The following is a 25,232-nucleotide window of genomic DNA, read 5'->3' as shown; positions in this document are numbered from 1 at the left end:
ACTTCCTCTTCTGGGTCCACTGCAATAGCAACCTCCAGCTTGGTAACAACCGCCTCCGCTTCATCAAACCGACCAGGTCCTTCTAATACAAGCAGAAGCAGTAGCAGTAGAAGTGGCAGTAGTAGCGGCAGTAACAATGGTAACCCCGCTCCTAGCACAAAAGCATCAGCGTCCTCAACCACGACCACCCCAATGCCTCCTCCGGTCATCTCTTCGGGCATCTACTCTGGCCTACCCCAAATAACTGCCTTCCCTTCGCTATCAACCCTCACAACGAGCACCATTATTGGCGTGACAACAAATGTGGCTACAACTACTCGAGGCCAAGATGGAAAGGAAACACCCATAATTGTTCTATTCCCATGCCTGATATTCTGTGGCGGGGGACAGGAGTACGAAATCATTTTCAATATTGGTCCTGCGCCTGGAGTATACTATCCGCCGGGCATACCGCCTATTGTTATAGGCCCGAATGGTGTTCCGACACCGAATCCGCCGGGGACGCCGCCTAAGCCTACTGGGAATCCGAGTGATCCAAATGATCCGAGTGATCCAAACGATCCAAACGATCCAAACGATCCGAATGATCCAAACGATCCAAATGATCCAAATGATCCAAATGATCCAAACGATCCAAACGATCCAAACGATCCGAATGATCCGAATGATCCAAATGATCCAAATGATCCAAATGATCCAAATGAAACCTCCAAGCCATCCTCCGGAAATCCCTCCCGAACTACATCCTTCTCTTCCTCTTCCACTTCCTCATCGTCAAGTTCGTGTTCCGTACGAACGGCGAGCGCATGCAATACCTTTTGCGCCGGCGGGAGTTGTACGACATCCTGCACCGCCGTCGCAACTGGGTGCTCAGCAACCTGCACTGGCACTGCTTGTGGCGGTTCCGGAACTCTGACGTTTGCGCCATGGTATACCGGAGGGCCTAAGCCATATGATTGGGAAACTATGGACGAATATGACGAGGAGAAAGCAGACAGCGTCGCGTCGGCGATTGATGCGATGGTCTCGTCGTGGGAGTCCGAAGATCGTGCTACTATAGTCAGCAAGACATCTACAGTACCGACATCGGTACCAACGGTGAAGGTGTCAACATCACGCAGCCGTACGAAACCGATTAGCGTTCGGAGCTCGACTATTATAAAGAGCATCACGACGCTGATAACTTCAGTCAGCCCATCAGCATCGCAGTCTGCACAGGAACCAACAAGCAGTAGCGGATTTGTGTGTCCGTCCGGCTGCACGTGCTTTGGTGAACAGGTCCTGTGCGATGCACCGCCGGATCCGAATTGTCCTCTTGGGTGTGATTGTTCGGCGGGAGTGCCACTGTGTAGTTAAATTCTTGCCGATTGTGCTGTTGCTATAACTTGTTATTGATTATTTGTTGGTACCCTTGAATTAGGCATTGGAAATGTACAAGTAATTGGTGAAATTTTACTCGCAGCTTCCACGTTCGTTGGATCATTTGATGACGTGCAAAACCTAGTACATACTAGCCCTAATCTAGAGAGCAGCTAGTTACCCTCTTTAGCATAGCTAACCCTCTAAGTACGTTTTAGCACTACATTAACTAGACACTCCAAGAATTACTAAAGAACTTCCGTACCGCATACGTAGAAAACATACTTATCTATACAGAGAGTATTTTAAGTTAGTATTAAAACTAAACTAATAAGGTTCTTAGCTAACTACAAGAGGCTTAACTACATATAGATATAAATAACTGCAAGTATGCAGCTAGATTAATAAAATACGTTATATTTATTATTAAGGCTGGAAAAGTGTTATGGATAAATCTTAGAAAATCTATACTATTAAAAATAATAAAAGCTTTTAGAGTTTAGAAACTTTATAAACGCTTAATTTTATGTTAACACCTTGCCTAACACTAGAGTTTAGCTTTAAGATAATAAATAAAAATTAAAAGTCTAATAGCTTGTTATTTTAGATAAATAATACTTTAATTTATACTTTTTAAGCAACTTACAACTAGTTAGTAATATATAAAGTTAAAATAATTAACTAGCTTTTATACTTTCTAAACCTTAACTCTATTAAACATCTCTAGTAGATTCTAAAGTAGAAGGTTGTTAAGCTCTACTTAAATCTTAAAAATTTAGAGTAATTAAGAAAAAAAAGGTTATTAACTATATATAAAACACCTAAAAGAAGATCCTCTACACTATAGTTAATAATTTTATTAAAAGTGTACCTAAGAGAATCTAGGCTGTTATTAAGGCCTAGAGCTAGCAAACAAAGTATTAGAAGAAAAAATGTGTATTTAGTCTGTATAATCCCTACCTGTATACTAGTTGATACAAAAACAACGCGATTTTTGTTTTGTAAAAAGGTGTACACAAACTTCTACAAAGGCACTATTGCTATAACTAGTTAATTAAAATACACTTTAAACTTTTTTTTAAACAAGCTTTTAGCTTAGATTTAAGCATATAATATTCTTTTTAAACTTTTTAAGTCTTTTTAATAATTTATTTATTTCTACTATTCTATACTTTTTTCTATACTTTCTACTTGTTGTTCTTTTACACTTTAGCAATACTTTATCTTCTAACTAGTAGAAGTAAAAATAACTATAAATAAAATTAAAAAAGCGTTTAAATATTAAAACTATAAAATTTAATTAAATAGGTTTTCTAAAACTATACAACATTTGCTAAAATAAGTAGTGTAATATAAAGTATAAAGCTTACCTTATTAGCTAAAAGCACTAGAAACGCTATAACGTACTTTACAGGCAAGTTGCTTACTGTCACGGTTATGTTACAGCTATCCAACCCCTGAGTACCCTAAGGGCTTGGCACGGGGTATATAGGCTCCTCGGCCTCCGTACCTCTGCCTCCGACCCTAAGGTTTACTCTCGTTACCCCACCCCTATCCTGCATTCCCTCTCTGTGACCTGTGTTTCCTGCTCGATACCTCTCACACTTACACACCTAAGTTACTTACTTTTACTAAGACTTTACTACACTACTCTTTCTACACTAATGCATTTCTAATAACACTACTTAAATGTGTTAAAAAAATTAAATGTAGCTTATACTTTAAGCTTTTAAATAAAACATAATACTTTTTAAGTAATACACAATAGCTATTTATAAAGCTTTTTAAAAAAATAATAAGTAACTAATATACTAAATAACTTTTCTAAGCTAATTATATAGCTAACTTATAAAAGCTAGATAATAATAAAAAGTAGGTAATTATTTAGCATATACTTAAGCTAAATATGTAAGAATTTTCATTTTAGCTAGTAGCTATAGCTAATATAGCTAATTCTTTATATACTAAGTATAATATAAGCTATATTAGCATAAACTAGCTTAATATATTTATTAAGTGTTACTTAAAGCTTAAAATAAAGTTTAAGTATAACTATATGTCGCGTATACTAAGAGCCTTGGCTAGGGCTCGGAGCCTGGGACTAGGGCTTAGAGCCTGGGACGCAGCTCGGGATCTGGAGATATTATGTTCCGAAGATTAGTGTATATAAGGAGAGCCTTTAGCTCTCTTAGATAGCAGAGTTACTTTATCTAATCTTCTAAACAGCTACTGCTAGGCTATTTTATCCTCTATAGTTATAAGCCTAGCGCTTTAAAAACCTAGGATAATTCTTCTTATATAACTATAGCGCTAGTAAAAGCTGTTTAGAAGCTTTATTTTTTATCTTTACTTATTTTTATTACCTTTAAAGCCTATGTTATAGCTAATTAAGATACTCCTCTCCTAACAGAAGCGTACTAGCTTAAGGACTACACAAGCTGGCCTCTCTAGTTTATCTAGCTCTGTAATGAGGTAGGCGCCCCGCCTGCCAAGCCGATACTATACGACTTTCCCCACTGTACTAAAAGGTACGCACGAGAATACTTAAGCTAAGTATTCTCGCATAGTATAATATATATATAGGTAATGCTAGGGTAAGCACTAGCACTAGCAGTTGTCTCTAGCCTAGCCTAAACCTCTATAAGCGAGAGAAGGTCACGTGGTTGACTGTGCCGACCTCGTTACAAGCTCTAGTTCTATGCTCTTAGCAAAAACCTATAAGACGTAATTAATCTAGATAGACTAGACGCTCTAAATCCTATAGACAGCGCTCTAAAAATGCATACACTTAGAGTAATTACTACTAAGAACTCTCTAAAAAAGGCTAACATATAGTACTAAACTAATATTACTAAGTACTAAGCTTGCTTAAACAACTAGGCTTTCTATGTAATATGTCTTTAGATAATTTAGAACTAAGTTAATGCATCCGAGCTGAGACAATGGCGTGAGCGGTACGCCTTCGAAGGCGGGGGAAAAGATAGTGCATTGAATGCCACCGGCGACTCCGAAGCAGGGGGGGCGTTCATGCTGGGGCGGCTACGCGATAGCTAGAGAAGTGAGGGTTGCGCGAGAGCACGAGAAGGGACAGCCAGGAGGGTCACCAACTGCGTGCGAATGCGAGACGAGAATTGGATTCAGCGGCCGCAATCGTTGAGATACGAAATTCCGGATGGTGCTGTCCGAATCATGGTGAAATGATAGGGAAGGGGGAGGCAGTACCATTGATGCGCCGCGGCGGCGGGTTCGAAAAAAGCCTCACGGGGGATCCACTGAGACGTAATGAGAGCGGTCGGCATAGGTAAAGGGTGGAAGGGGGGTCGCAGGACGGAGGGATAGGAGTAGAGAGAAAAGGTCGTAGGGAGGGAGGGAAAATGACGGTGGCGTAGAGACCTTTTATAATGGGACGTCGAAGCTGATTCCTAGTTTAGGCGTAGCGCAAAGTCGTAAGCAAGGCCCGGATTACCTAAACGGGGTGCGTCCCTTTCCGGATGCAGGCTTGCCGTTAGATTATTTACTATAATATTCTACGTATTTAATTACAGGATTAAGGACAACCTATAAAAGAAAAGTGTCAGATATGCGCACCTACTGTCAAGACAGGAGGAACGCTTGACGAAAGCTGCTACATAGTACGAGCAATAAGCTCGAACAGTATTTTGCTGCAAGTTGCAGCATTTTGCAGCATTTTGCAGCATTTTGCAGCAAATTGCAGCATGTTGCAGCATTTTGCAATATTCTGCAACAAATTGCAGCATGTTGCAAGCTGGTCGCGCATAGGGCTAGTGCGCGAGGGACTCGGATCGGAAAAACAAAAGCCGAGCAACACGAGTAGAGCAGAAAAAGGATCGATAAATCAATACAATCAATCATCATCCCATACATCATATCCAAACCCATCATTCATCTCAGGAAGCCCAGAAACAGTGCTTCAATCTGACAAAAAGAGGCTATGTTAGAGTTAACTTAGACATGTCTTAGACTCTCTCTAGAGAGCCCTTAGCCTAGCCTTAGGCACATAACGTCCTGTCACGTGCCCTAGCACATATATATATATCCTCTCACAAACCCCTAAGTCTCCTCAAGGATTTGTCTATTAATACTATCCTGTACCCTCTTCTGCGCTTTATGCTTCCTACTTCACAGTGCTCTCACAAGTAGACTATTTACTTGTAGAGTCTACTTACCTATAAAATACGCTTTTTAAAAGCTAGTGTTATTAAAGTTATAAAGATTCTTTTTATTAACTATAGCTAAAGTGTAAATTCTTATAAATTAAAGTTAAAAAATATATTATATAATTACTTACTATCTAGTTATAGTAAGCGTAAAGATATTTTATTATATTTAATATTAAAATATAAATTTATAAAGCTAATTAAAAAGCTACTAAAATAGTATACTATTAGCTATATTTAGTAGTATATTATACACACTTAAATTAGTGTAAGTAGTAGCCTTTAAGTATAAGAATAATTTTACTTTTTAATTAAGTTAACCTAGGATTGTATTATTTAAGTATTATGTTTTATATATAGTGTTAGTTACGCTAAGAGATTTTATCTAGCTTAGTAATAACTTACGTTACTACTTGATAAAAATAATTAATAAGGAGAGTATTGCATAGTATATAGTATATAGATACTGCATTGCATAAGCTATTGAAGAGGGTGTGTTGCAATTCTAATATAGGAATCTTTCTTCCCTAAGCTACAACAGTTTTTACTGCCTTTACTATAGCCCCTACTACCTTTAATATAGCCTCTACTGCTATTACTATAGGTCTTACTGTCTCTGCTGTTATAGATGTAAATAAATACTCTGCAGCAGAGCAATTAGACTAGGACAATTAACTTCATTTTATCCTCTTCTAACGTAGCTGCATGATCACGCAGCCTCTATATGCAACACACCAACACATATCCGAGGCGCGCTGATCTCGATCTACCAACTCATGATCACTTTTGGTATCTCCCTAGCTGCAGTACTTAACAATGCTGCTGAACGGCATCAATCTAGCAGGGCAGCAACCTGGCAGATCACGATGGGTTTGTCGTTTATCTTCGCTGTTGTTCTCAGCGGCGGGATCTTCTTCGCCTCCAAGACACCTATTGTATACCGCAAAGGCAATCCCAAAAAGGCCAAGGCGGTAATGACAAAAGTGTATGGCGTAAGTGATAATCACTATAGTGTGGTTACGGAATTGGAGGAAATCAGAGTGAAATTGCAGGCGGAAGAGACGAAAGGGAAGGCAGTACAGGAATGGATCAATATGTGGAAGGCTCCGAAGATGGCATATCAGCTTGCACTAGGCAGGGGATTGCAGATGCTCCAGCAACTTACAGGGTGAGTGGGGCTTGTTGGTGTATAATATATCCAATCCTAACGACACCAGTGCGAACTACTTCTTTTACTACGGCACCACTATCTTTACTTGCACTGGCATCAACAACTCCTTCGTAACCCAGATGATCCTCGTAAGGCCAGCCCCCTTTTCTCCTCCTTTCCCCACTTCTCCACCACTAACACCTTTGAGAATGAAATCAACTTCGGCGTTGCCTTCTACGGCCTTTACATATCGAACACTATGGACGCCGTAAATCCCTTATCGCCGGCTCTATCTGGATGTTCATCTGCTTCCTGATCTTCGCCTCCGTTGGGCACCTCTCTCTCGACCGTCAAACACCCTCTAACACCCCGCACCCCTCAGTCGCTATGATCTGCTTCTCCTGTTTCTTCATCTTCGGCTTCGCCACAGCCTGGGGCCCCATGATCTGGGCCATCTGCCGAGAAATCTATCCCAGCAGGTATCGGGTCAAATCAATGGCGCTTTGTACTGCGAGTAATTAGCTGTGGAACTTTTTGATTGCTTTTTTATTCTGTTTATTGCAGGCGCCATTGATTTTCGGTATGGGTATGTTTTTGCGGGGTGTAATGTGCTGGCTGGGATTGGGGTTTATGTTTTTGTGACTGAGGGGCAGGGGAGGACGTTGGAGGAGGTTGATACGATGTATTTGTTGGGGGTGAAGCCATGGGAGTGTGCGAAGTGGATGGTGCCGAGTCTGGAGCAGATGAGTGGGAAGGAGAGAGAGTGTGTGTTGTCGGCGCGAATCCGGAGATCGAGGGGCGGCTAGAGAGAGGCGGGGAGGATGTAATTGGTGGAGGGGATGGGGTAGGGGAGGCGGTGGAAAGAGAGGGAAGTGAGGAAGTGTTGAGGGAGAAGAAGGAGGAGGAAGCGTGGTGTGAGCATGATTCGGCTGGAGAGGTGAGACGAGTGGGTAAGTGAGGGAGATTGAAATGCTTGTCTTGTTTCGGTGGTGTGTACAGTATCCACTGCAATTTTTTCAAACTTCTGTCGCAACCCTACATTACGCTTTGGCAGTTCATACAAAATCTGGGGGTATTGGTATGGAAGGCTTACAAAGGGTTTTCGGATACAACTGAACATTTTGGGATCCCTCTTCTGTCCGGGGTTAGGTATTATAAGAATGCTCGGGCAAAGCGAGGCAGTACTTACCCTCTCGTTTATCTGAGAGAAGTCGTGTACACAGAGCTTAGAGTCCATGATGTCTAGAACTGTACAAAAAAATTGAGTTATGGCCATACCACGTCCCGTCAGTTACTCGTACACAGAAATGATGGGATAAGAGCTAAGCGATGAATTGCTGGTTTTGTCCCTTCATCTCTTTGGCGAGAACGTTCACGGCTTATCAACTGATTGTGAGGAATTGGGTGGATGTACCAGATAGAGGTGAAAGTGTTGGAATGAATGAACATTGTGAAGCTAGAAGCAGATATATAAATATAGATCAATCCATAAAAGTGCAACAGGGACGGAGAGAAAGCAGGTCCGCCACATGTACCCTTCCCCCCGCCCTACACAGGCACCTACACCTCAAACAATAGAGTAGGATCTATTGCTTGTCCCCCAACAGCATGTGAAGTTGCTCAGAGCGATTAAGTGTTGTAAAGAACAAAGCAGCCCTCGTCCCGAATCACGCTTTGTCAACATCTTCGCCGAAAAAGTAACCAGAACAATCCGTTTCCGGCGTTACTTTGTCTTGAATCTTGAAAATCTTTTGAAGAAGCCAAATCCGTGATTCACTGAGACAATGTCGGCACTGATAAATATGCTCACCTTGCTGCTTCGTGATACCCAGTCCTTGCGTCTCTGATCTCAGCTAGTGAAACGCTAAAATCGGCTCTACCATCTCCCCGTACTGCCTCCACCTTACAAAAGTGCATGGGCATATTTCAATAAGTCTATGTGCGATGCGATCAAAGCGGTCCATAGTCTCCCGGGTGCAGTAGCTCTATGGACCAAAGGTATTTCGATTGGCGTGGACGAGATCCAAGAGACTAACAAATCGTAGCACAAATCCACGACACCGTGACGGCACTCTGGGCAGCAAGTATCTGGAACGAAGGCCCGTGGCAAATAGTTGCAGGATCAAAATCCTGGACTCTGCCTGCTGCTCCAGAGACCCTAGTGCCTCAGCAATCGTTGAGGAAAGCGCAAGTGGAGCAGGCGAATTCACAGGGCAATCTACAGGTTCGAACTTTGCTGCAAGGTGCTGGAATGACGATTCCTGGGCCACCACAGCTCCAGACCGCGGCTAATCCGGGTGTGGCTATTGCACTTGTTCCACCTGCTCCACCACCGCCAGGGCCCACACCACCGTCACCTCGTCCTGTTGCGACTCTTCCACTTCCGCCAGCATCCCGTCTCCACCCTGTCCCGATACTCTGTGGCCTAAGGATCTAGAAGTTATCGATGTCGTGGTGGAAGAGAGAGCCTGACTAAACTTAGAGGGGAGTGAGTGAAAGGTAGTGAGGCTGCTAGGGGGAGGAGCTTAGGGAAAAGCTAGCTTGTGGATAGAGGTTGACGAGTCCAACAATGCGATAGACGTAAGCCCTCATATTTCCATTTCGATTCGAGACTTAGGTACCAGATAGTTAAGTGACTTCATCATAGCGAATTGCCTCATGGAAAGCGGAACTGCATCTCATTCGTATTTTCGCTACCCACTCACGTAGATTGACAAGCTTCCGCGCGAAATTCAGATTCACCAGCTTTTAGCCGAAGATAGCACAGAAGCACGCAAAAACCTCGTCCATCATCGATGCTACCGACTGATGATAAAAAAGCGTAAGTACGCGAGCTTGTTTTGAGAGTCATTCGGCAATGGGAAGGAATTGAAGGATTTAGTCAGAAGATGTTTATCGTATAAGCAGATGATCGGCCATGTCTAGACACATTGAAAGGAGAAATAAAAAGCGTTCTTAGATAGTAAGCGAGAGAAACGGGACGATCGACCGAGCCTTCGCCCTGCTATGCTAGACTGCCATGAATATTATGAAATTGGTGTTAACACAGGAGAGGGTGACGAGGATAATGGCGATCCCACGGAGTAAGATCTGCACGGTGATGTGTACAACTAGGTCGAAAAGCCATGGCGCCCATGCCGGAACTGAGCAGCTGGGAAGAAAAGTGGAATAGACCAACGGAAAAACATCAGACTTTGTTACCTCAAAACTTCAAGTCGAGGTCTCGAACATCATACGCAAACTCCTGCTCCTTTCGTGATGCCGTCCAACTGAGAAAAGCCCACGTCATCCACTCTACGATGATTGTGGTGAGCCAACCGCGGTCCCTAATGGTTTCAAATCTTAAGTTCGCTTCTTTGACAGCTGCGTTGATTCGCGGTCGTCGAAGCTGTTCGTATCGATCGAATAACTCTGCAATTGACTTGCTCTGGTGATGTTCGAGAATACGTGATAGCAGAATGGCATCCTCAAGAGCAAAACCAGCACTCTCTCCCTGGGGTGGCATCTAGCAGTTGTTAGTAACAAAAGTCAAGCGAAGAAAGAAAAGGCTCTGTACGGCATGCGCAGCGTCTCCAAGCAACAACACCCGCCCCGAGCTCCAGACTCCATTCGGCGAAAGCCTGTGAACGGGGTAAAGAGTGAGGTGCTCTGTTATACCTATGATCTCAGCAAGGAACGGCACAGCGGGGCTTGAGAATCGCCGTAAAAGGTCTTCCTTGAGAACCTCTTGGTCATGGCCTCTGAGAACCCAGCCTTCTTTACTGCCAAGGTCCTCAGCCGCCATGGCTGCAGCGAAGAATAATCGTGACTTCTCAAGGTTCGTGTATGATAGGATCGCGGAGCCGTGCTGGCCCGAGAAAAGAGACGAAGATTCAATCCGAACGGGATTGTCCAGCCGTGTCGCGTCCAAAAGGCCGTATGCAGTGGCGACACCGGTGTACTCGGCAATTCGATCAGGTTGGATGAACTTTCTCCTAATAGCTGAGTGGACACCGTCACACCCAAGCAAGATGTCGCCTTCAATACGGGTACCATTTTCGAATGTAGCGGCGATTTTTTGCTCTCTTTCCTCGACCGAATCGATTCTCATTCCGTACTGGACTTCCACTCCAGCTTCTCTGAGTGTTTCCAACATGCATTGTAGGAGGTCGTTTCGGACAACTCGGATAGCGCGATGCTTGAATTTCGGAAGGTTATCAAAATTCAGCTTTCCAAGGCTTTGGCCTGTCCGGTGAGAGATGATATCGATGAACCTGACTTCGCATCCCTTTGGCTTGAGTCTTGAAAGAACCCCAAGATACTCAAGGTATCGTAAAGCATTCGGCGTCAGGTTGATTGCGCCGCCGATTGTTGCGGGTTCTGATCTAATTTCGAAGACAGAGCATGTCATATCGTTGCATTTTGTGAGTGCAAGGGCCGATGCGGCGCCAGCAATGCCGCCGCCAATGATGATAGCATGGTTGAGAGGCATCTTTGATAGGCAAATTGGCCCAACCGACAGTCAGAAGTAAGAGGCCGAGAGGCAGACAAAAGGCCCTGCGCTAGATATCCTCAAGTTGGAGGTCGAGTAAGCGGCCTGTGAGGGAGAAATAACTTTCGAAAATAGCTGAAAGAAGGGGATGTGAGTCTCATCTCTGCAACCTGAGCCTTATCATTTATACACACCTGAGTGCAAAAGAAGGACGCGTCTCACGTCTGTCGCAATCGCGGCTACAGCAATGGGGATGAAGCTGAAGCCTATACGACAAGCTTCAAGACAAGCTTCGCATTCATCTGTATAGAAGCTTCGTCATCAGCTGGTATCAAAGTGCAAGAGTTATCATCCCTCTCGCGTCCCCGCGTGTGGCGTCAAGAATGAATACGAGATACGGCATTGTGGCTTTCTGCACACGGACTGCGGCGACATCGACCGTTGGGGAATGTAAATGAACTGAAAAGCACGGATGATCTAATGAAGGCTGCGAAGAAGAGTGGAAAGATGATGAAAATAGGATGGTAGAACGGGAAGAACGAGTAGAGTGCAGATCGATAGGTCCAGAAAAAGCCTAGACCGCATTTAGACTGGTTATCACGTGCCTATTCCTAACATAATCGGTTTCAAGAGAATCAAGAATAGTCAATCGAGTTTATACAAAACGACGGGCTGCACAACATCATGCTTAAAACATATTTTCAAATCCCCTCCTCCCCATTTGGCGCCACCAAAACATCATTCCCCCACCCCGTCCCCTTTTCCGCCAAATCCAACGCCTCCTCCGCCTTCTCCATCGGAAAACTTCCCGCAACCGTCAACCCCACGCTTTCCCCCAAAATCAAATTTCCATTCTCCAGCATTTGGATGAATTGCTCAATCTGCCTCCGGTCGTACATAAACTGACCCCTCACAGATATATTCTGGAACATCAGCAGCCCATAATTGAGCTCAATATTCGAAGTTACGCCTCCCATCATGACCGCTTGGCCATTTCGGCGGAGTGCGAGAATACTGGATTTGATGTGAGAGGCGGTAGTCGGTCCCGAGGCAGCGGGTGGTGAGAGGTCGATGTAGACGTGCGCGCCTTTGCCACCTGTTGCAGCGAGGAGAGAGGCGGCGTCCTTTTCGACGTCACTTTGGAGTTTGACGGTGGTGAGACGCTCCTTTGCACCGGGGAAGTTAAAGAGCTTCTGGAGCCCAGCTTCGTTGCGACCAGCGGCTATTACTTTCGCGCCCATGGCGAGGGCAGCTAAGACGGCGCCCCCCGAAAATTTTCCGGTTGCGGGAGCGACGATGACGGTAGTGCCTGCGCCAACACCTGCGGATTCAAGGCCTCCATATGGGACTAAAACGGTGCTTAGGGTGGACAGGTCTTTAAAGTGATATCCCATGCCACCTTCTTCCTTGGTCTTGAACAGTGATTCTGGGAGGACGTGACAGTTCTCGAGGGGAACGAGGGTTTTCTCTCCACAGCATCCATTCCTCCAAACATCAGCCATTAGTTTCTGAGATCCAGCATTGGAGCCGCCATGTAGAGCGAGGAGAATTTGATTGTCAGGATTATCTCGACCAAGGATGGTAGCATCGACCCACACAATATCGCCGGGGTTGAGGGACGTTGCATCGGCGCCGACAGCTTCAACACGGGCAATGCAGGTTGTCCCTGGCGTCAAAGGAAGGATGAGTGGGTACGGTACTTTGCCAGTGAAGATAGCACGGGAGTATGGTTGGAGTCCTGCGTAAAGAGGATTGATTAGGGCCGAGCCTGGGGTTATAGTGGGAGTAGGGAGTTCTTGGACGGCAATTGGCTTGTCGAATGCTGAGATGACTAGGGCTTTGTATGTCGACATGGTGAGTTCTTTCGAAGGATGATTACGACTTGTTGAGACAAGTTCGAAATTGGAAGGCTGGTCCAAAGAATATGTTTGCTGGGAAAGAGAGAGCTTGGCTCGGAGATGGGTATCGGAAAATAGACGCAACTGAGCGTGGAGCAGACTCACCTATTTATATTCTCCCTCCCTCCAGCCCTATTATTGCTATCTCCAATACCCACCTCGAAATCCCGCTACCGTTGGAACCAGACATACAACCTTTGGCGCTGATGGCGTTGCCCTACATCTTCTCATCGGCTTACGTCCGGTTAAGTCCAGGATCTCCGACAATGCCTCGCTTTCTTCGTATCGAATGTCGACTGTGAGCCTCACCATTAAGGATAATATCAGGGGCCCGATATGATGACTAACGTGATTGAGTTAGTTAGCAGTATATGCTCTTGGTTAAGGTGAAGATGGCGGGTCGGCCAAAGTTGGCCTAGGCACCCGTACAATCTAATCAGCTACCACCTTAGTAAGAGCGATACTACATTAGGAACGTATCCGAGTATCGCAACTGTACAGTGCTGTCTCCTGCGACCATGTTTTGGTTCTTGGGAATTATCAAATTCAGTTGATATGCGAACTTGCTTTTTGGTCGAGCCCGTACGAAAAACGTGTTGTAGATAATTCAATCTGGATTATTCGTTGTAAAAACACCCATGTAGCGCGCAACCCATTGAATTAATGCTATCTCTCTGACTAGATATCTTCCTTAATTCTGACTCCATTGCTCTACTACTATTCAGCCCTAGTTTCTCCCCAGAGTTTCGTAATTATCGTGAGCCATGTATCTCTCCACTATCAAAGCTTAAACTCCCTTGCCACTAGACTCTCACTCAATGCCCACAACCTCTCCGCAATCTTCGAATCCGTAGCATGAGGCGCCGGATCCATGATTTGGCAATCATGTAACAGGATCCCCTGCGGCTCTAAATCAATTTGTTAGCCCATTAACACTTCCCCTTCAACTGGCAGCCAGGTAACACATACTATTTAGCACTGGATCAAATGCAGCAACCAAAATCGTGGCAGCCCCCTGATCATGGTTCTTCCAAAACGGACTCGTTTTGCGAATTGCTTCTTCTCCGTCTGCGTCTAGGTCGCGGCTTAGACCTGTCCATATCGCTGAACACCCAGTGTAGGCGTTAGCACACAATTACCGAATTGCCTAAATACCCCTAATGGTCTGGAGAAGAGATTGGACTTACAGCCTGGATGTACCGCATAACTCACCACGCCCTCCTTCTTCAATTTCTCCGTCAGCGACACAGAAAAAAGTATATTTGCCGTCTTCGCTTGCCCATATGCAATATAACCGTTATACCCATCCTCACCCGTAGCCTGAAACATTGCTGGCAATTCCCCTGGAAAGAGTTCTTCGGGTGGCACTTCTTTTCCTTCTAAATTCACATCATGGAAGCGTATTGGACTCAGTCTGTGGCCTAAACTCGTCAAATTGATAATGCGGGTAGCCCCAGGGGGATTAATTTTCGCAGCGGCAAGGATCAGGGGCATAAGGAGGTTTGTGAAGAGAAAATGCCCGATGTGGTTTGCACCAAATTGACCCTCGATGTTCTCGGCAGTGAGCTGCCGGGTTTGCGTCATTAGGCCTGCATTATTGATGACGATATCGAGGGTGCTTGTTAGCTTGGTGACGGCGGCAGCAGAGGCTTCTATGGAGGATTGCGACATGAGATCCAGGGGTACAGTGCATACAGAGACATGGGGGTAACTGCTGGTGATGGTGGATGCAACTTCAGAGAGTTTGGAGAGAGTGCGGGAGGCGAGGATTAGAAGGGCTGGGGATTGGGAGGCGATGGATAGGCTGATGGAGGAGCCGATGCTGGAGGGGGATATGCCGGTTATAAGGACTGGGGTGCTCAGTTGGGGTCGTGATGAGGAATGTTGAGTAGAGGTAGGGTGTACCAGTTTTTCCCTTGATTTGGGCTGCAAATGCCTCTGCTACTTCAAGACCTCCTATTTCTTGATTCCACTCGGGGTGGGTTAACTTGACTGTCATGCTTTCGGGCCACTTAGAAGAGCAACCCAGGAAGTGTCAAGGAGCAGTGGAGTAGAACCGTCTACCGATGTTAGACAATGGAGTTGCTTTAAGCTCCCGCCCCACGTGCTTCTTCTCTACTACATCTCTCCCGTACCCGGGGTAGCAGCCAGATTACCTCATCCTCTCCGATGATAGCTACTGGGTGTTATGGTCCGGTATCTCCGATGGTCCTCCACATGTCTATCTCTTTTAGATGTAGAACTTCTTCCGGCTGCGCAAGCACATAGGTGTCGCCTGCCAGCACCCCGATGACCTTTTTGTGTATGCCAAAACCCAAATCAAGTCAAGCGTTCTTAGAGTAAACCTCGTCGTCTTCGCCCTGCATGGAGTGCGGGGTCCATGCACGTGCCCCCACCTTGTGGAGGAAGCCGGGATGTGGGGCAAGTAACTTTCACAACTCCGTCATCGCCCACAGTAATCTATTCGGCAGATGTACCTCCACCCCTCCCACGTCCGCCCCGTGCTCCGAACTATTGACCTGCACGCAGCGGTCTCGCTGACGCGTGAACACCAGGGTAGCACAGCGCAGTGTGTGACCTGGAAGCATTCCGCTGGCTGCGCAACCCCGGCATTTGTTTGACTGTTTGTCGGTATCTTGTCGGCGTCGTCGGCATCGTCGGCGTTGTCGGCCTTCGGAGCCATGCCACCTAGTGTAGACGCGACGAAGTATCAGGCCATGCTTGAAAGACTGAAGAAGGGGTGGTTGTAGATCCTGTAGTTGCTGAGCCCCACTGTGTGGATTTGGGATTCGTCGACCTGGATAAGTTTTCTGGGCGTCACTGTCTGCTGCGTGCTTCAGGCCTCGACTTGACACTTCGACGAACTCCACACCTCGATTGAGCTTTTGGGGTGATTAAGAGGAATTGAACTTAATCGAATTGACTTGGATCAAATTAGACTAGATTAACGCATGCCACTCCGTGCAAGAATCGACGAGTCCAAGCTCCCCAAAATGGCAGTCCCGGAGACGACGACAGAGGCAGGCTCGAAGCCACCGACTGGTATCAAAGTTATTATCGTTGGTGCAGGTAAGCTGGCTTCCCGTCGCACCCACCCCTCTAGCTGATCTCCCAATTCCTCAACCGCAATGCCCCAATTCACACACCCCAGGCTTCGGCGGCCTCACCGCCGCCATAGAATGCAAACGACAAGGCCATGACCCAGTCATCTACGAAGCCTTCCCCGAGCTTAAAGCGCTTGGCGACATCATCTCGTTCGGGCCTAATGCAGGTCGCATCTTCTACCGCTGGTCCAACGGTGCCATAGCGCGTAAGATGCGCGCCCTCTCCATCGACCTGACCTCGTACGGCTTCAACATCCACAAATGGGACACGGGTGAGATTGTCATAAACCAGCGCTCTCCCATCAAAGACGAGACTGCGCCAGTCTTTAATGGGCACCGAGGCGAGCTGCATGAGGTTGTGTTCCGGTATGCGCAGGAAGTCGGGGTTCCAATTCATTTGGGCAATCGGGTGGAAAGGTATTGGGAGGATGAGAATGGGGCGGGAATTGTGCTTGAGGATGGAACCAAGATTGTCGGAGATGTTGTTATTGGCAGTGATGGTGTACGGAGCAAGGCCAGGACGCTAGTTCTGGGGTACGAAGATAAGCCAAAGTCGTCTGGGTATGCGGTGTGGAGAGCGTGGTTCCCAAATAAAGATATGCTGGCCGATCCCGAGACGAAGCAGTTCTGTGAGAATGGGGATACTTTTAATGGGTGGATAGGTATGCTCCCTTGTCTTCCCCCCCTTCCTCCCCTTAGCTTTCTCTCCAATCACTCATACCCAGAAATACTCCTACATGCCCTGACCTACTAAAATAGGCCCCGACGTACACTTCCTCTTCTCGACTATCAAAAATGGCTCCGACTGCTGCTGGGTCCTCACGCATCGAGATGAACACGATATCGCAGAATCGTGGTCATTCCCCGGGCACCTCAAAGACGTCTACAAAGTGCTTTCAGGCTGGGATCCCATGTGCACTCGCATCGTCTCCAAGACTCCGGAATCCGTCCTGGTAGACTGGAAGCTCGTCTACCGCGACCCCCTCCCAACCTGGGTATCCGGCTATGGAGGCCTCGCCCCCGGCCACGGCCGGATCTGCCTTCTCGGCGACGCTGCGCATCCCTTCCTCCCGACAAGCGCGCAGGGTGCAACACAAGCGCTTGAAGATGGTGTTACGCTCGCTGTTACGCTGCGGAAAGCGGGAAAAGACAACATCAGGGGGGCGTTGAGAGCCTACCAGGATATCAGGTATGAGAGAGTTAGAAAAGTGCAGAAAACGGGCGAGACGACGAGGGATATGTGGCATAAAACTGATTGGCAGAAGGTTAAGGAGAATCCGGAGATTATTCAGTTTCCGAGAGAGGATTGGATTTTTGGATTTGATACGGAGGCGCACACTGAGGAGGTGGGAGATGAAGTTATTAGGAGGGTTTCAGCTGAGGCGTGAGTGGTGGGGGCTGTTTTGAGGGAAGGGTAAGGGAAGGAGAAGGAGGATATATGGGTATGAGTGCTGGGTCGGATATTTGTGAAATGTGCAAGTATTAGATAGCAAGTCGTTCGGTGGATCTAAATTTTGTTCATAGCAACACGATCTAAGCCACGATTTTCTGGATGCCTTGGCATATTTCTTGCCCTTGCTCTACCTTGTGTGACAGAAGCTGTACAGAAGAAATCGATATTGTCGGAGGATTGGCGTGGGGCCTGCGAAGTTCAATCCGGGTATGTGGAAAGGGGTGCAGGTGCCTCGTGGCGTGGCGTGACGTAGGGCTAAAGAGCACGCCGTACGACAACAACCGAACTTTAACCAAGGTACGAAATTGAGAGACAAGAAGGGAAATGTACATTGCTGAATACCGGCCTTTATTGATTGATGAGAAGGCCTAGTTCTAATCTTTTCATAATATAGGAGTTGTCGAAACCTGGTATTGGGAAGCCACTACTTCAAGTGTTTCTCACTTAACGTTCTGAAATTCGCTCACATTCACCCTCGCTCTTCTAACCTAGATGGATATCCTATCTAACGTAGTAATCGAAATACAGGGCCCTCGTGTAGAAGGACCTGGGATCTCTGGTGGCACAATTCATGTAGCATTAAAGCTTAATTAAAAAATAGTTTCCAATTGCCAAACATGCAGGAACCGAGAATGGTAAATGTTTGGAACATAAAAGAGCGACACAAACACTAGGGTTAGAAATTACCCCCTCTGGCCCCGATCAACACTAAACCACTAATCCGTTCAGAATACAAAAGAGTGACATGACCATGTCCCTCACTGTCTTCTTTGCCCTGGACCTCGATCTCGGTACAACACCTACCTGGAGAAGTGGGGTAGAATTCAAAGCCCATTCCCACACCAAGTCGTCCCCGAGCAGCAGCGATAGGAGCTAATCTTGTCGTTCCAGTTCTTCATATCGGGTTTGTTTTGGTCCGAAAAGGTACCCGTGTGGGAACCCTGGCACGAAAAATCGCTAAAAGAAAATCTTATTAGCTCATCTCGCCCGCAACAGTTCTCTGATAATGTAGAGATATATCGATGTGGATGTTATGTATGGTAGTTAGAGCAGTTCGGAACTTACGCCCAGAAGATACAAATCGTGTTTGGGGGGATTCGGACGGAGCTGATCACGTCGTTGAAATCGGGGAGGCTGACTAATGGGGAGAAAGGCGGGTTAGCATGCGCTGGTACGTGCAGGGTGTATATGTGTATATAAGGTTTTGCAGGACAATGGAGTGTGCATGTGCGAAGTGGAGTGTGACGGAAGGGAGGAGGTGAGGCCGACGATGGGATTGCGTACCACAGTCCCCATGGCCGGAGGATCGGTGCTGGCATCCGACGTAGTTGACCTCCGAGCAATATGTGATGTCAACAGTCGAAGCACGCTTGACGATGTCGGACACTCCGGGCTCGCGGGTAACCATGTTGACCTCAACAGCAGGAAGCGCGGAGGTTGAGACGAGGGTGAGGAGTGCAGTGATAGGGGAAAGGAGTGAGAGCTTCATTTTGAACGATGGAATGGAATGCAGCGAGCTTCGCGCAGTGAGTGGTTGATTGAAAATCGGAAGCTTTGTAGAATGAATATGTACTGGACTGGATTGCTCTGCTTGTTGTCTGTCTTGTGTTCGTTGCGGATTCTGGCTCCCATTTATACATTCATTGAAATGAAAACGAAGTTAGACTGCTATCTTTGCGGCTTCCTGAGCCTCGTCAGATAATTTCTATGTTCGGTGTCTTCCACCATTTGTGAGACCGTTCGAACCTCTCTTGAGAATCGTCATATAACTTCCATATTCGGTGTCTTCTCTTCTCTCCAACTCCAGAACCCTTTCAGGAACCTACTGTTAGCAAGATACCGTGCGGTTTGATTGATTTGTGTCCTGGAGGAGAAGACTAGGAGGCATCACGTTAAAGGTTCGTATTTCTTTGTGCAGGGGCCATATTGGAAGTGCTGATTAAAGTTCATTAATAACTTAACTGTGCAGTTTTCTATGCTTACGATTTCGCGTGTCGAACAAGATAATTATTTTTGTCTACACTGGGAAGTAATATGTAGAACAGTGCGGGAAGAAGGCGATTTGTTTGGGGTTTAAACCAGAGGCTAAACTTCTTCGAGACTTTGTCCAGTCGTCATTAGTCATGGCAAATCTATCAATCGCATGACTTATTTCTACCTGCACTCTTCCAAGGTTCTTTCCACCGGAAATGTTGGTGTGTAAGCCGCACTAGACGCAGGAACCCTCTATCTTTCACTACTACTTCTTGTCACATGACGTGACATATGACTGTAGCTTCTACCCTAGTGATGTTCCAACTTCTACACCCGCCACATCCTTCTGCATATCCCTTACACCCAGCGCCAATGTCTCTCAATTCTTTTCCCCGCCTCATCCCTACCACCTCACCTACTCGATATACACAGCAGCCTCCGCAACAGCCTTCTCATTCCCCCAAACATTCTCCTCTGTACTCTTCCTCCCCAGCCCTTCTAATTTATCATCTGTAATATGACGGCCAGTGCACACGTATTTTCGGAACTTGCGTGCTGCGAGTTTGGCCTCGAACATCTCGTCGATTTCTTCCAGCGTGCGGTTTTTGATTTCGGGGAGGAAGAAGTATATCCAAGCGACGGTGAGGAGGCAGCTGGGTCCCCATATCCAGCCTAAAGATCCGGAGTTAGTGGGATGTTGGTAGGGTGAAAGTTAAAAAAAGGCGGCAAGGGGCGAGTGGAATTGGGGAAAGAGTGAACATACCATACTCAGGCCCCCAATTCAAAGAATCCGGATTAATAAAATACGGTGCCGTAAAAGTTGCCAACCAAGCCCCCGCAAAGCCAACCGCCGCCGCAATCCCAAACGTATATGACCGCAGCCTCTGGCTTGGGATTTCTCCGCCTGCGAGCCACGCATATGTAGCTACCATACCGTTGTATCCGCAGATGTAGATCACTGACATCGCGACGATGACTTTACCGGTGGAGATAGTGCCTGGATGAACGTGGTATACCGCTGCGACTATGAATTGCGAGACTCCGCAGATAGACATCCCGACCATGAGGAATACCCGGCGCCGGCCGTACCGCGAGATCACGCAGGAGTTTATAATGATAACGACAACGCCGACGGCAGTCAGGATGCACGTGTTTTGGAACGCGTTGCCGACGTGTGCCATTTCAAAGAAATACGTTCCATACGCAATCATAAACATCGCACCGCTAGCCGCTTGTGTCGACACCGCGCCCACGGCTAATAGCATGCGGCGTCGATCGGTCGGGTTTTTAATAATATCGATGAAGCTCGCCGAACTTGCGAGTTCTTTTTCGGCGAGGATTGCGGATTGAATGTCCGCGATTTCTGGCTCCACTCCAGCTTTGTTGGGACGCATCCATAGCAACGACTTACGCGCTTCATCTTCTTTGTCTTGGTACAGAAGCCAGCGGGGGGATTCGGGGATGAAGATCATTCCGACAGACATGAATGCAGGCACAATGTAGATGATGCCCAAGGGGATGAGATAGGATTCCTTGCCTGAAATCGGCGCAGTAAAGTTGTCGACGACTGTACCAATAAGGGTACCGATGGATGTCCAGAATTGGAAAACGGCGATGAGGAGGCCGCGGTAGCGGGCTGGTGAGGATTCTTGAATGTAGAGCTGTGCGAAGGTCATGAACCAGCCGTTTGCGACGCCGATGAGGAAACGACCTGCGTAGATGCCGTGCAGGTTTGTGGTAGTCATCATGACGATGTTGGAGACGCAGCAGAGGAGACACGCCATCCAGAGACAGGGGCGACGGCCCATCCATGTTGCGAGAATGCCGGCACTGGAGGAGCTGATGAAGGCACCGAGCGTCATTAGGGACGAGATGAGTTGTTGGCGTCCAGGGGAGATGTTGTAGCCGATGGGACTGTTGGGGTCTCTGTGGCCGAAAACCTAAGAGGCTTTTTAGTCGTGATGAAGCGGTTGAATGGGAGACTGAAGGTGAATTACTGCTAGGAAGCCAGGCATAGCTTGTAAACCACCGATGAGACCAAAGTCAATACCATACTGGAATGGTGACATGGACACAAGAGTACATGCCGCGATGCATTTCCAGTTCTCTCTCAAGGTTGTGCCGGTCGAGGCTTCGGGCATCTTGATAGTTGGACGACCTCAAGTCGAAGCTGATTTAGATCAGAAAGACTCAAGTGGCAGAGAAGGAAGGAAGATGCTGAAAAGATGTTACTCGACATCCACAGAACCTGAAATACCCGCCTGAAAGGAGGTTCTCACAGCAGCGTCGGGAGTTCTAAATGAAGTACCCTCCTCTTTCTCGTCACCCATCACATTGCAATGTCGATCCCAGAACTGGCACCAATATTTGCCGACCCTTGCATAACACCGTCGCCCCAGTCATTCAAACCAACCTAACATGTGGGGAATACTCCCCCGCATCCAATACCTGCCAATCGCTATTCCTCCTTCCCCGTCGTCGCTAGGATAGTGAATCACTTCCATGACAGTTCGTTCGAGCGCGGTACTCGTATTCGTGGGGTAAGAAACAAGATGGGGCGATTGGATGAAGACCACGACATGAGCATATGCATATAACAGTGTGTGCAGAAGTCCCATGCACCACAGGGCGGGAGTTCATTGGTCTGGAATCGAGATGGATCCGATGGAATGCAGGATGTCCAACGGCTATACCACCTCTTCGGGACGGTACGGCCGTCCATGAGCACACCTGAAACGGGAAAATGCTAGCCGCTATCCTATTGCCCGTTAGACCAGGATTTAGAATGGCTATTCTGGGCCGTGTGAGAGTGTCAAGATTTTGCGAAAGTAGCTGAAGAGGCGTCTTTTAGTGAGTTCGGCAGATGCGATTTTGTTAGAGCGCGTGTCCCTGTGATCTGAGACGTTGGAGTTGAGGAGCAGACATGAGTCGTGGATGTTGGGGCTGCGAAGCGAGGCAAGGCTGGGGTAAGGTGCGGGGAAAGATGGGCACCAGCTTATTTAGGACTAGCAGAGTATGCACATGAGCAACTGATTCACCCACATAGCAGGTGGGAAAAGTGTCGGAGATGAAGTTGCATTGGAGCGCCTTACGGGGAAAGAATTTACGGACAGCGGTGAGATATTAATTTGTGATAAGTACCCTTCGATCGAGATATTCACCTCCATTAACGAAAGGTAGAAGAGCAACCACCTCCCTCATGCTTCCCTTCACATTCCCAAGGTGGCGGACCCAAGTGAAAGGGGATGACAATTGCAAAACCTGCCAGTCTCGGAAGCTCTCATCCTTCGATTCGTTATCTGCATCTTCGCCCCATTCCAGTTGATCCTGTTCCACTGTCCATACGGGCCACGTACGGATGTAACGCCCACATGTATTCTTGAGCCGTCTCCACACTAGGCATTCGAGGTCGAGTTCGGAGAGAGCCTTCCAGAAATTCTCCATATTGTTCGGCGGTTCGAGTTCGAATTCACAGAGACAAAGGTCCCGCAGTGTTTGACCGTGTGCATGGAGAATTTTATCGAAGGTAATCTCCGAGCGGGCAATTACTCCTTTGAGGTGGAGTTTTCGAAGGAAGGGGGGATCTCCGACCTTATCTTTGGCTAGAGATTTCAATATACGGGGGCTAATCTCAGTTGCAACCCATTCGCGTCGCTCTAGGTCCAGCTTGTCGCCTAGTAGGAAAATCGTCAGATGCTGAAGGTTAGGTACGCCGTTTAAGACATTTAGAAATTTCATTTCCCGTTGAAGTTGCGTGAGGCTTAAAACCTTTTGAAGGCCAAAACCTAATTCGAGCGTCTTTAGATTGGTATAACACAAGCTACCCCAGCGAATGGGACTTAGCAAGAGGGGCGTGAGTACCATCAGATGCCTGAAAGGAACTTCTCCAAGCCTTGGTATGCTGAGTTCCTCAAGCTGTAGTGGTGAGTCTTGAATACCACTGAATATCGCGCTCATGATATGATGCTGGTGTTCATGAGTCAAGGGCCATCGTTGCGTGTGGTCCAGTACAACGTCATTCATGCTGATGCGTCTTGGCCAGTCCAGCGGCTTAATGATGACCGATTTTAGACGAGGAGTGTGCTGGAATATACAGAGTGGTGCATTGGTCAGTGATGAGAACGTCAATTGAAATACAATGCTTTGGATAGCCTCGCCCAGCTTGGGTGTCCTCGAAATGAATCTAGGTGTGCGCACAATGGTTTCCAGGCGGCGCAAGGCATATTCTGTCGTTTTAAGGGTTCGAGTCCAAAAATACATCTTTAGCTATGAATCCGAATTTAGCACTTGTGTAGAAGCTCATGGGTTGGAAACGTTAAACTTCTAGATTGGTATAGCTTAGAGGCTTGTACTCACAAAAATGAAGTCCACTCCGTCTCTCAGTCTTCGATTAAGACTTCTCATGAGAAATAAACTCTCCACTTTCTCCCCCAGCATGCATATTATCTCGGTTGGCAAATCGTCTATGGTTTTGGCAGTCGGCAACGATGCAATCATTTCTGAGCTTTGTGCAGAGAGGTTTTGCTCACTGGCTAGTGTAAGTGCTTGTGCCGAAAAGTGCTTTGTTGATGAACTGGAGTTGTTTGGTAAATTCATGAGAGGCTTATCGGAGGTGGATGACTGCTTCAGCGAAGAGGAATGCCCGGTAGTAATGGTGGAACCTGCTATTGCGGGGCCCCATGCATCGTATCTCGTGTCTTCATGAATTGAGGCATCCCCAGTCTTCGCGCAAGTTAGAGGAATATTGCACCGTGGACTAGGTACATGTTGGCTTACATTGACATCATGTTTGTTGTGAGACATGCTCGAGAAGAGCAGGACCAATACGTTGGAACCAGCTATTTTTCGGAAGTATCGTTCTTAGTCGTACTAGAAATCCAACTATAACGTCGAAGCGGGTGTATGTAAAATAAAACGTGAAGTTGGGCAATCCTACTAGGCGAATATGTTGTGATAGAGTAGACCGCTGCCCAAGCTAAGACACAAACCTATCGATGAAGCATTAGGGTTAGCCTCAGCTTGTAATAATTTGCTCGATCTTTCTTCCTAGAACACTCCACCGTAACGTTGGTTCTGTGTCGTAAAGATTGTTGGCTCTCCTAGTGCGTTTTTCTGCTCACGAAACCAATAAGACAAGGCCGAGAGAGGCATTTGCGGTCGCGCGCATATTGAACAAAATAAGGCGTCAAAACTAGGCAACACATCGCGACGAGGGGTCGCCCCAGGGGCCTAGTACTGCTCTAGAATTCATATTACAAACCTAGCTGTGTCAAAGTGTTTGGAGAAGGTGCCTCTAGCCCTGGATATCGCCTAAACCGGTTGGCTGACTTTGTAAAGCCTGAGGGAGATGATCGAAGAATAATGGGGACCACCGGATCGCAGACTCGACTATCGTAAGAGGAGGGGATAGAACGAATGGCAATCAATAAACGATGCGTGTGTGGGAGTAATGAACTAAGCACTGATTGATCATAGAATGTTAAGGAAGGACGTGAAAAGGGATATTGTAAACCGGTCGCAATGCACGTGCACCTGCCGCTTCTTGAAAGCTCCCTCTGTCATGGTTCTCTTGTCCACCTACCATATACAAACGACCATCCCTTTGCATCCATCAGATGCTAATTCTAGTACTCTCAGCTGCATTA

General features: G+C 46.9%; 11 protein-coding genes across 11 annotated transcripts; 5 read left to right on the top strand and 6 right to left on the bottom strand.

Moving 5' to 3' along the window:
• Positions 1-192: 192 nt before the first annotated feature.
• BDR25DRAFT_369908 (uncharacterized protein) lies at positions 193-1,356 on the top strand (the record flags this gene model as incomplete). The annotated part of the gene is made up of 1 exon (XM_033697121.1): positions 193-1,356. The coding sequence occupies one exon, from the start codon at positions 193-195 to the stop codon at positions 1,354-1,356; it is 1,164 nt and encodes a 387-aa protein (XP_033546824.1).
• A 4,957-nt stretch (positions 1,357-6,313) lies between these two features.
• On the top strand, positions 6,314-7,803 carry BDR25DRAFT_314752 (uncharacterized protein; the record flags this gene model as incomplete). The annotated part of the gene is made up of 5 exons (XM_033691481.1): positions 6,314-6,705; positions 6,755-6,836; positions 7,252-7,273; positions 7,389-7,637; positions 7,742-7,803. The coding sequence occupies 5 exons, from the start codon at positions 6,314-6,316 to the stop codon at positions 7,801-7,803; spliced, it is 807 nt and encodes a 268-aa protein (XP_033546823.1).
• Positions 7,804-8,624: 821 nt separating this feature from the next.
• On the top strand, positions 8,625-9,124 carry BDR25DRAFT_314751 (uncharacterized protein; the record flags this gene model as incomplete). The annotated part of the gene is made up of 2 exons (XM_033691480.1): positions 8,625-8,685; positions 8,733-9,124. 2 exons carry the CDS (start codon positions 8,625-8,627, stop codon positions 9,122-9,124), a joined length of 453 nt encoding a protein of 150 aa, XP_033546822.1.
• A 765-nt stretch (positions 9,125-9,889) lies between these two features.
• Positions 9,890-11,285, bottom strand: BDR25DRAFT_287563 (FAD/NAD(P)-binding domain-containing protein; the record flags this gene model as incomplete). The annotated part of the gene is made up of 2 exons (XM_033688336.1): positions 10,244-11,285; positions 9,890-10,192 (listed from the first exon to the last, which is right to left on the bottom strand). The coding sequence occupies exons 1-2, from the start codon at positions 11,156-11,158 to the stop codon at positions 9,890-9,892; spliced, it is 1,218 nt and encodes a 405-aa protein (XP_033546821.1). The 5' UTR covers positions 11,159-11,285.
• Positions 11,286-11,819: 534 nt separating this feature from the next.
• On the bottom strand, positions 11,820-13,423 carry BDR25DRAFT_369896 (isopropanol dehydrogenase). Its single transcript, XM_033697120.1, has one exon. The coding sequence runs from the start codon at positions 13,009-13,011 to the stop codon at positions 11,860-11,862; it is 1,152 nt and encodes a 383-aa protein (XP_033546820.1). The 5' UTR covers positions 13,012-13,423; the 3' UTR covers positions 11,820-11,859.
• A 408-nt stretch (positions 13,424-13,831) lies between these two features.
• BDR25DRAFT_369888 (NAD(P)-binding protein) lies at positions 13,832-15,124 on the bottom strand. The gene is made up of 4 exons (XM_033697119.1): positions 14,962-15,124; positions 14,244-14,906; positions 14,026-14,148; positions 13,832-13,964 (listed from the first exon to the last, which is right to left on the bottom strand). Exons 1-4 carry the CDS (start codon positions 15,053-15,055, stop codon positions 13,837-13,839), a joined length of 1,008 nt encoding a protein of 335 aa, XP_033546819.1. The 5' UTR covers positions 15,056-15,124; the 3' UTR covers positions 13,832-13,836.
• Positions 15,123-15,954, top strand: BDR25DRAFT_355698 (uncharacterized protein; the record flags this gene model as incomplete). The annotated part of the gene is made up of 7 exons (XM_033695504.1): positions 15,123-15,137; positions 15,201-15,264; positions 15,325-15,472; positions 15,513-15,587; positions 15,622-15,721; positions 15,785-15,861; positions 15,897-15,954. The coding sequence occupies 7 exons, from the start codon at positions 15,123-15,125 to the stop codon at positions 15,952-15,954; spliced, it is 537 nt and encodes a 178-aa protein (XP_033546818.1).
• A 95-nt stretch (positions 15,955-16,049) lies between these two features.
• BDR25DRAFT_227196 (FAD/NAD(P)-binding domain-containing protein) lies at positions 16,050-17,548 on the top strand (the record flags this gene model as incomplete). The annotated part of the gene is made up of 3 exons (XM_033685241.1): positions 16,050-16,125; positions 16,208-16,822; positions 16,920-17,548. 3 exons carry the CDS (start codon positions 16,050-16,052, stop codon positions 17,546-17,548), a joined length of 1,320 nt encoding a protein of 439 aa, XP_033546817.1.
• Positions 17,549-18,101: 553 nt separating this feature from the next.
• On the bottom strand, positions 18,102-19,102 carry BDR25DRAFT_314746 (uncharacterized protein; the record flags this gene model as incomplete). The annotated part of the gene is made up of 3 exons (XM_033691479.1): positions 18,102-18,169; positions 18,418-18,486; positions 18,898-19,102. The coding sequence occupies 3 exons, from the start codon at positions 19,100-19,102 to the stop codon at positions 18,102-18,104; spliced, it is 342 nt and encodes a 113-aa protein (XP_033546816.1).
• Positions 19,103-19,970: 868 nt separating this feature from the next.
• BDR25DRAFT_369878 (MFS monosaccharide transporter-like protein) lies at positions 19,971-22,094 on the bottom strand. Its single transcript, XM_033697118.1, has 3 exons — positions 21,585-22,094; positions 20,351-21,527; positions 19,971-20,259 (listed from the first exon to the last, which is right to left on the bottom strand). The coding sequence occupies exons 1-3, from the start codon at positions 21,726-21,728 to the stop codon at positions 20,003-20,005; spliced, it is 1,578 nt and encodes a 525-aa protein (XP_033546815.1). The 5' UTR covers positions 21,729-22,094; the 3' UTR covers positions 19,971-20,002.
• Positions 22,095-22,710: 616 nt separating this feature from the next.
• Positions 22,711-24,390, bottom strand: BDR25DRAFT_314744 (uncharacterized protein; the record flags this gene model as incomplete). Its single annotated transcript, XM_033691478.1, has 3 exons — positions 22,711-23,670; positions 23,944-24,309; positions 24,364-24,390. The coding sequence occupies 3 exons, from the start codon at positions 24,388-24,390 to the stop codon at positions 22,711-22,713; spliced, it is 1,353 nt and encodes a 450-aa protein (XP_033546814.1).
• Positions 24,391-25,232: the final 842 nt, after the last annotated feature.

Source organism: Lindgomyces ingoldianus (assembly GCF_010093535.1).
Source record: "Lindgomyces ingoldianus strain ATCC 200398 unplaced genomic scaffold BDR25scaffold_18, whole genome shotgun sequence".
NCBI lineage: Eukaryota > Fungi > Ascomycota > Dothideomycetes > Pleosporales > Lindgomycetaceae > Lindgomyces > Lindgomyces ingoldianus.
The sequence above is the reverse complement of the archived record's forward strand: the minus strand, read 5'-3'. Positions and strand labels throughout refer to the sequence as shown.

What these genes read in the sequence shown, in the direction of transcription:
- BDR25DRAFT_369896 (XM_033697120.1), bottom strand. Translation starts at nt 13,011, where the DNA reads ATGTCGACATACAAAGCCCTAGTCATCTCAGCATTCGACAAGCCAATT.
- BDR25DRAFT_369888 (XM_033697119.1), bottom strand. Translation starts at nt 15,055, where the DNA reads ATGACAGTCAAGTTAACCCACCCCGAGTGGAATCAAGAAATAGGAGGT. An exon ending in CCAAATCAAGGGAAAAACTG is followed by an intron (nt 14,907 to 14,961) that starts GTACACCCTACC and finishes TGAGCACCCCAG; the next exon opens with TCCTTATAACCGGCATATCC. An exon ending in ATTTGATCCAGTGCTAAATA is followed by an intron (nt 13,965 to 14,025) that starts GTATGTGTTACC and finishes AAATTGATTTAG; the next exon opens with AGCCGCAGGGGATCCTGTTA.
- BDR25DRAFT_369878 (XM_033697118.1), bottom strand. Translation starts at nt 21,728, where the DNA reads ATGCCCGAAGCCTCGACCGGCACAACCTTGAGAGAGAACTGGAAATGC. An exon ending in CTATGCCTGGCTTCCTAGCA is followed by an intron (nt 21,528 to 21,584) that starts GTAATTCACCTT and finishes AAAGCCTCTTAG; the next exon opens with GTTTTCGGCCACAGAGACCC. An exon ending in GAATTGGGGGCCTGAGTATG is followed by an intron (nt 20,260 to 20,350) that starts GTATGTTCACTC and finishes CCGGATCTTTAG; the next exon opens with GCTGGATATGGGGACCCAGC.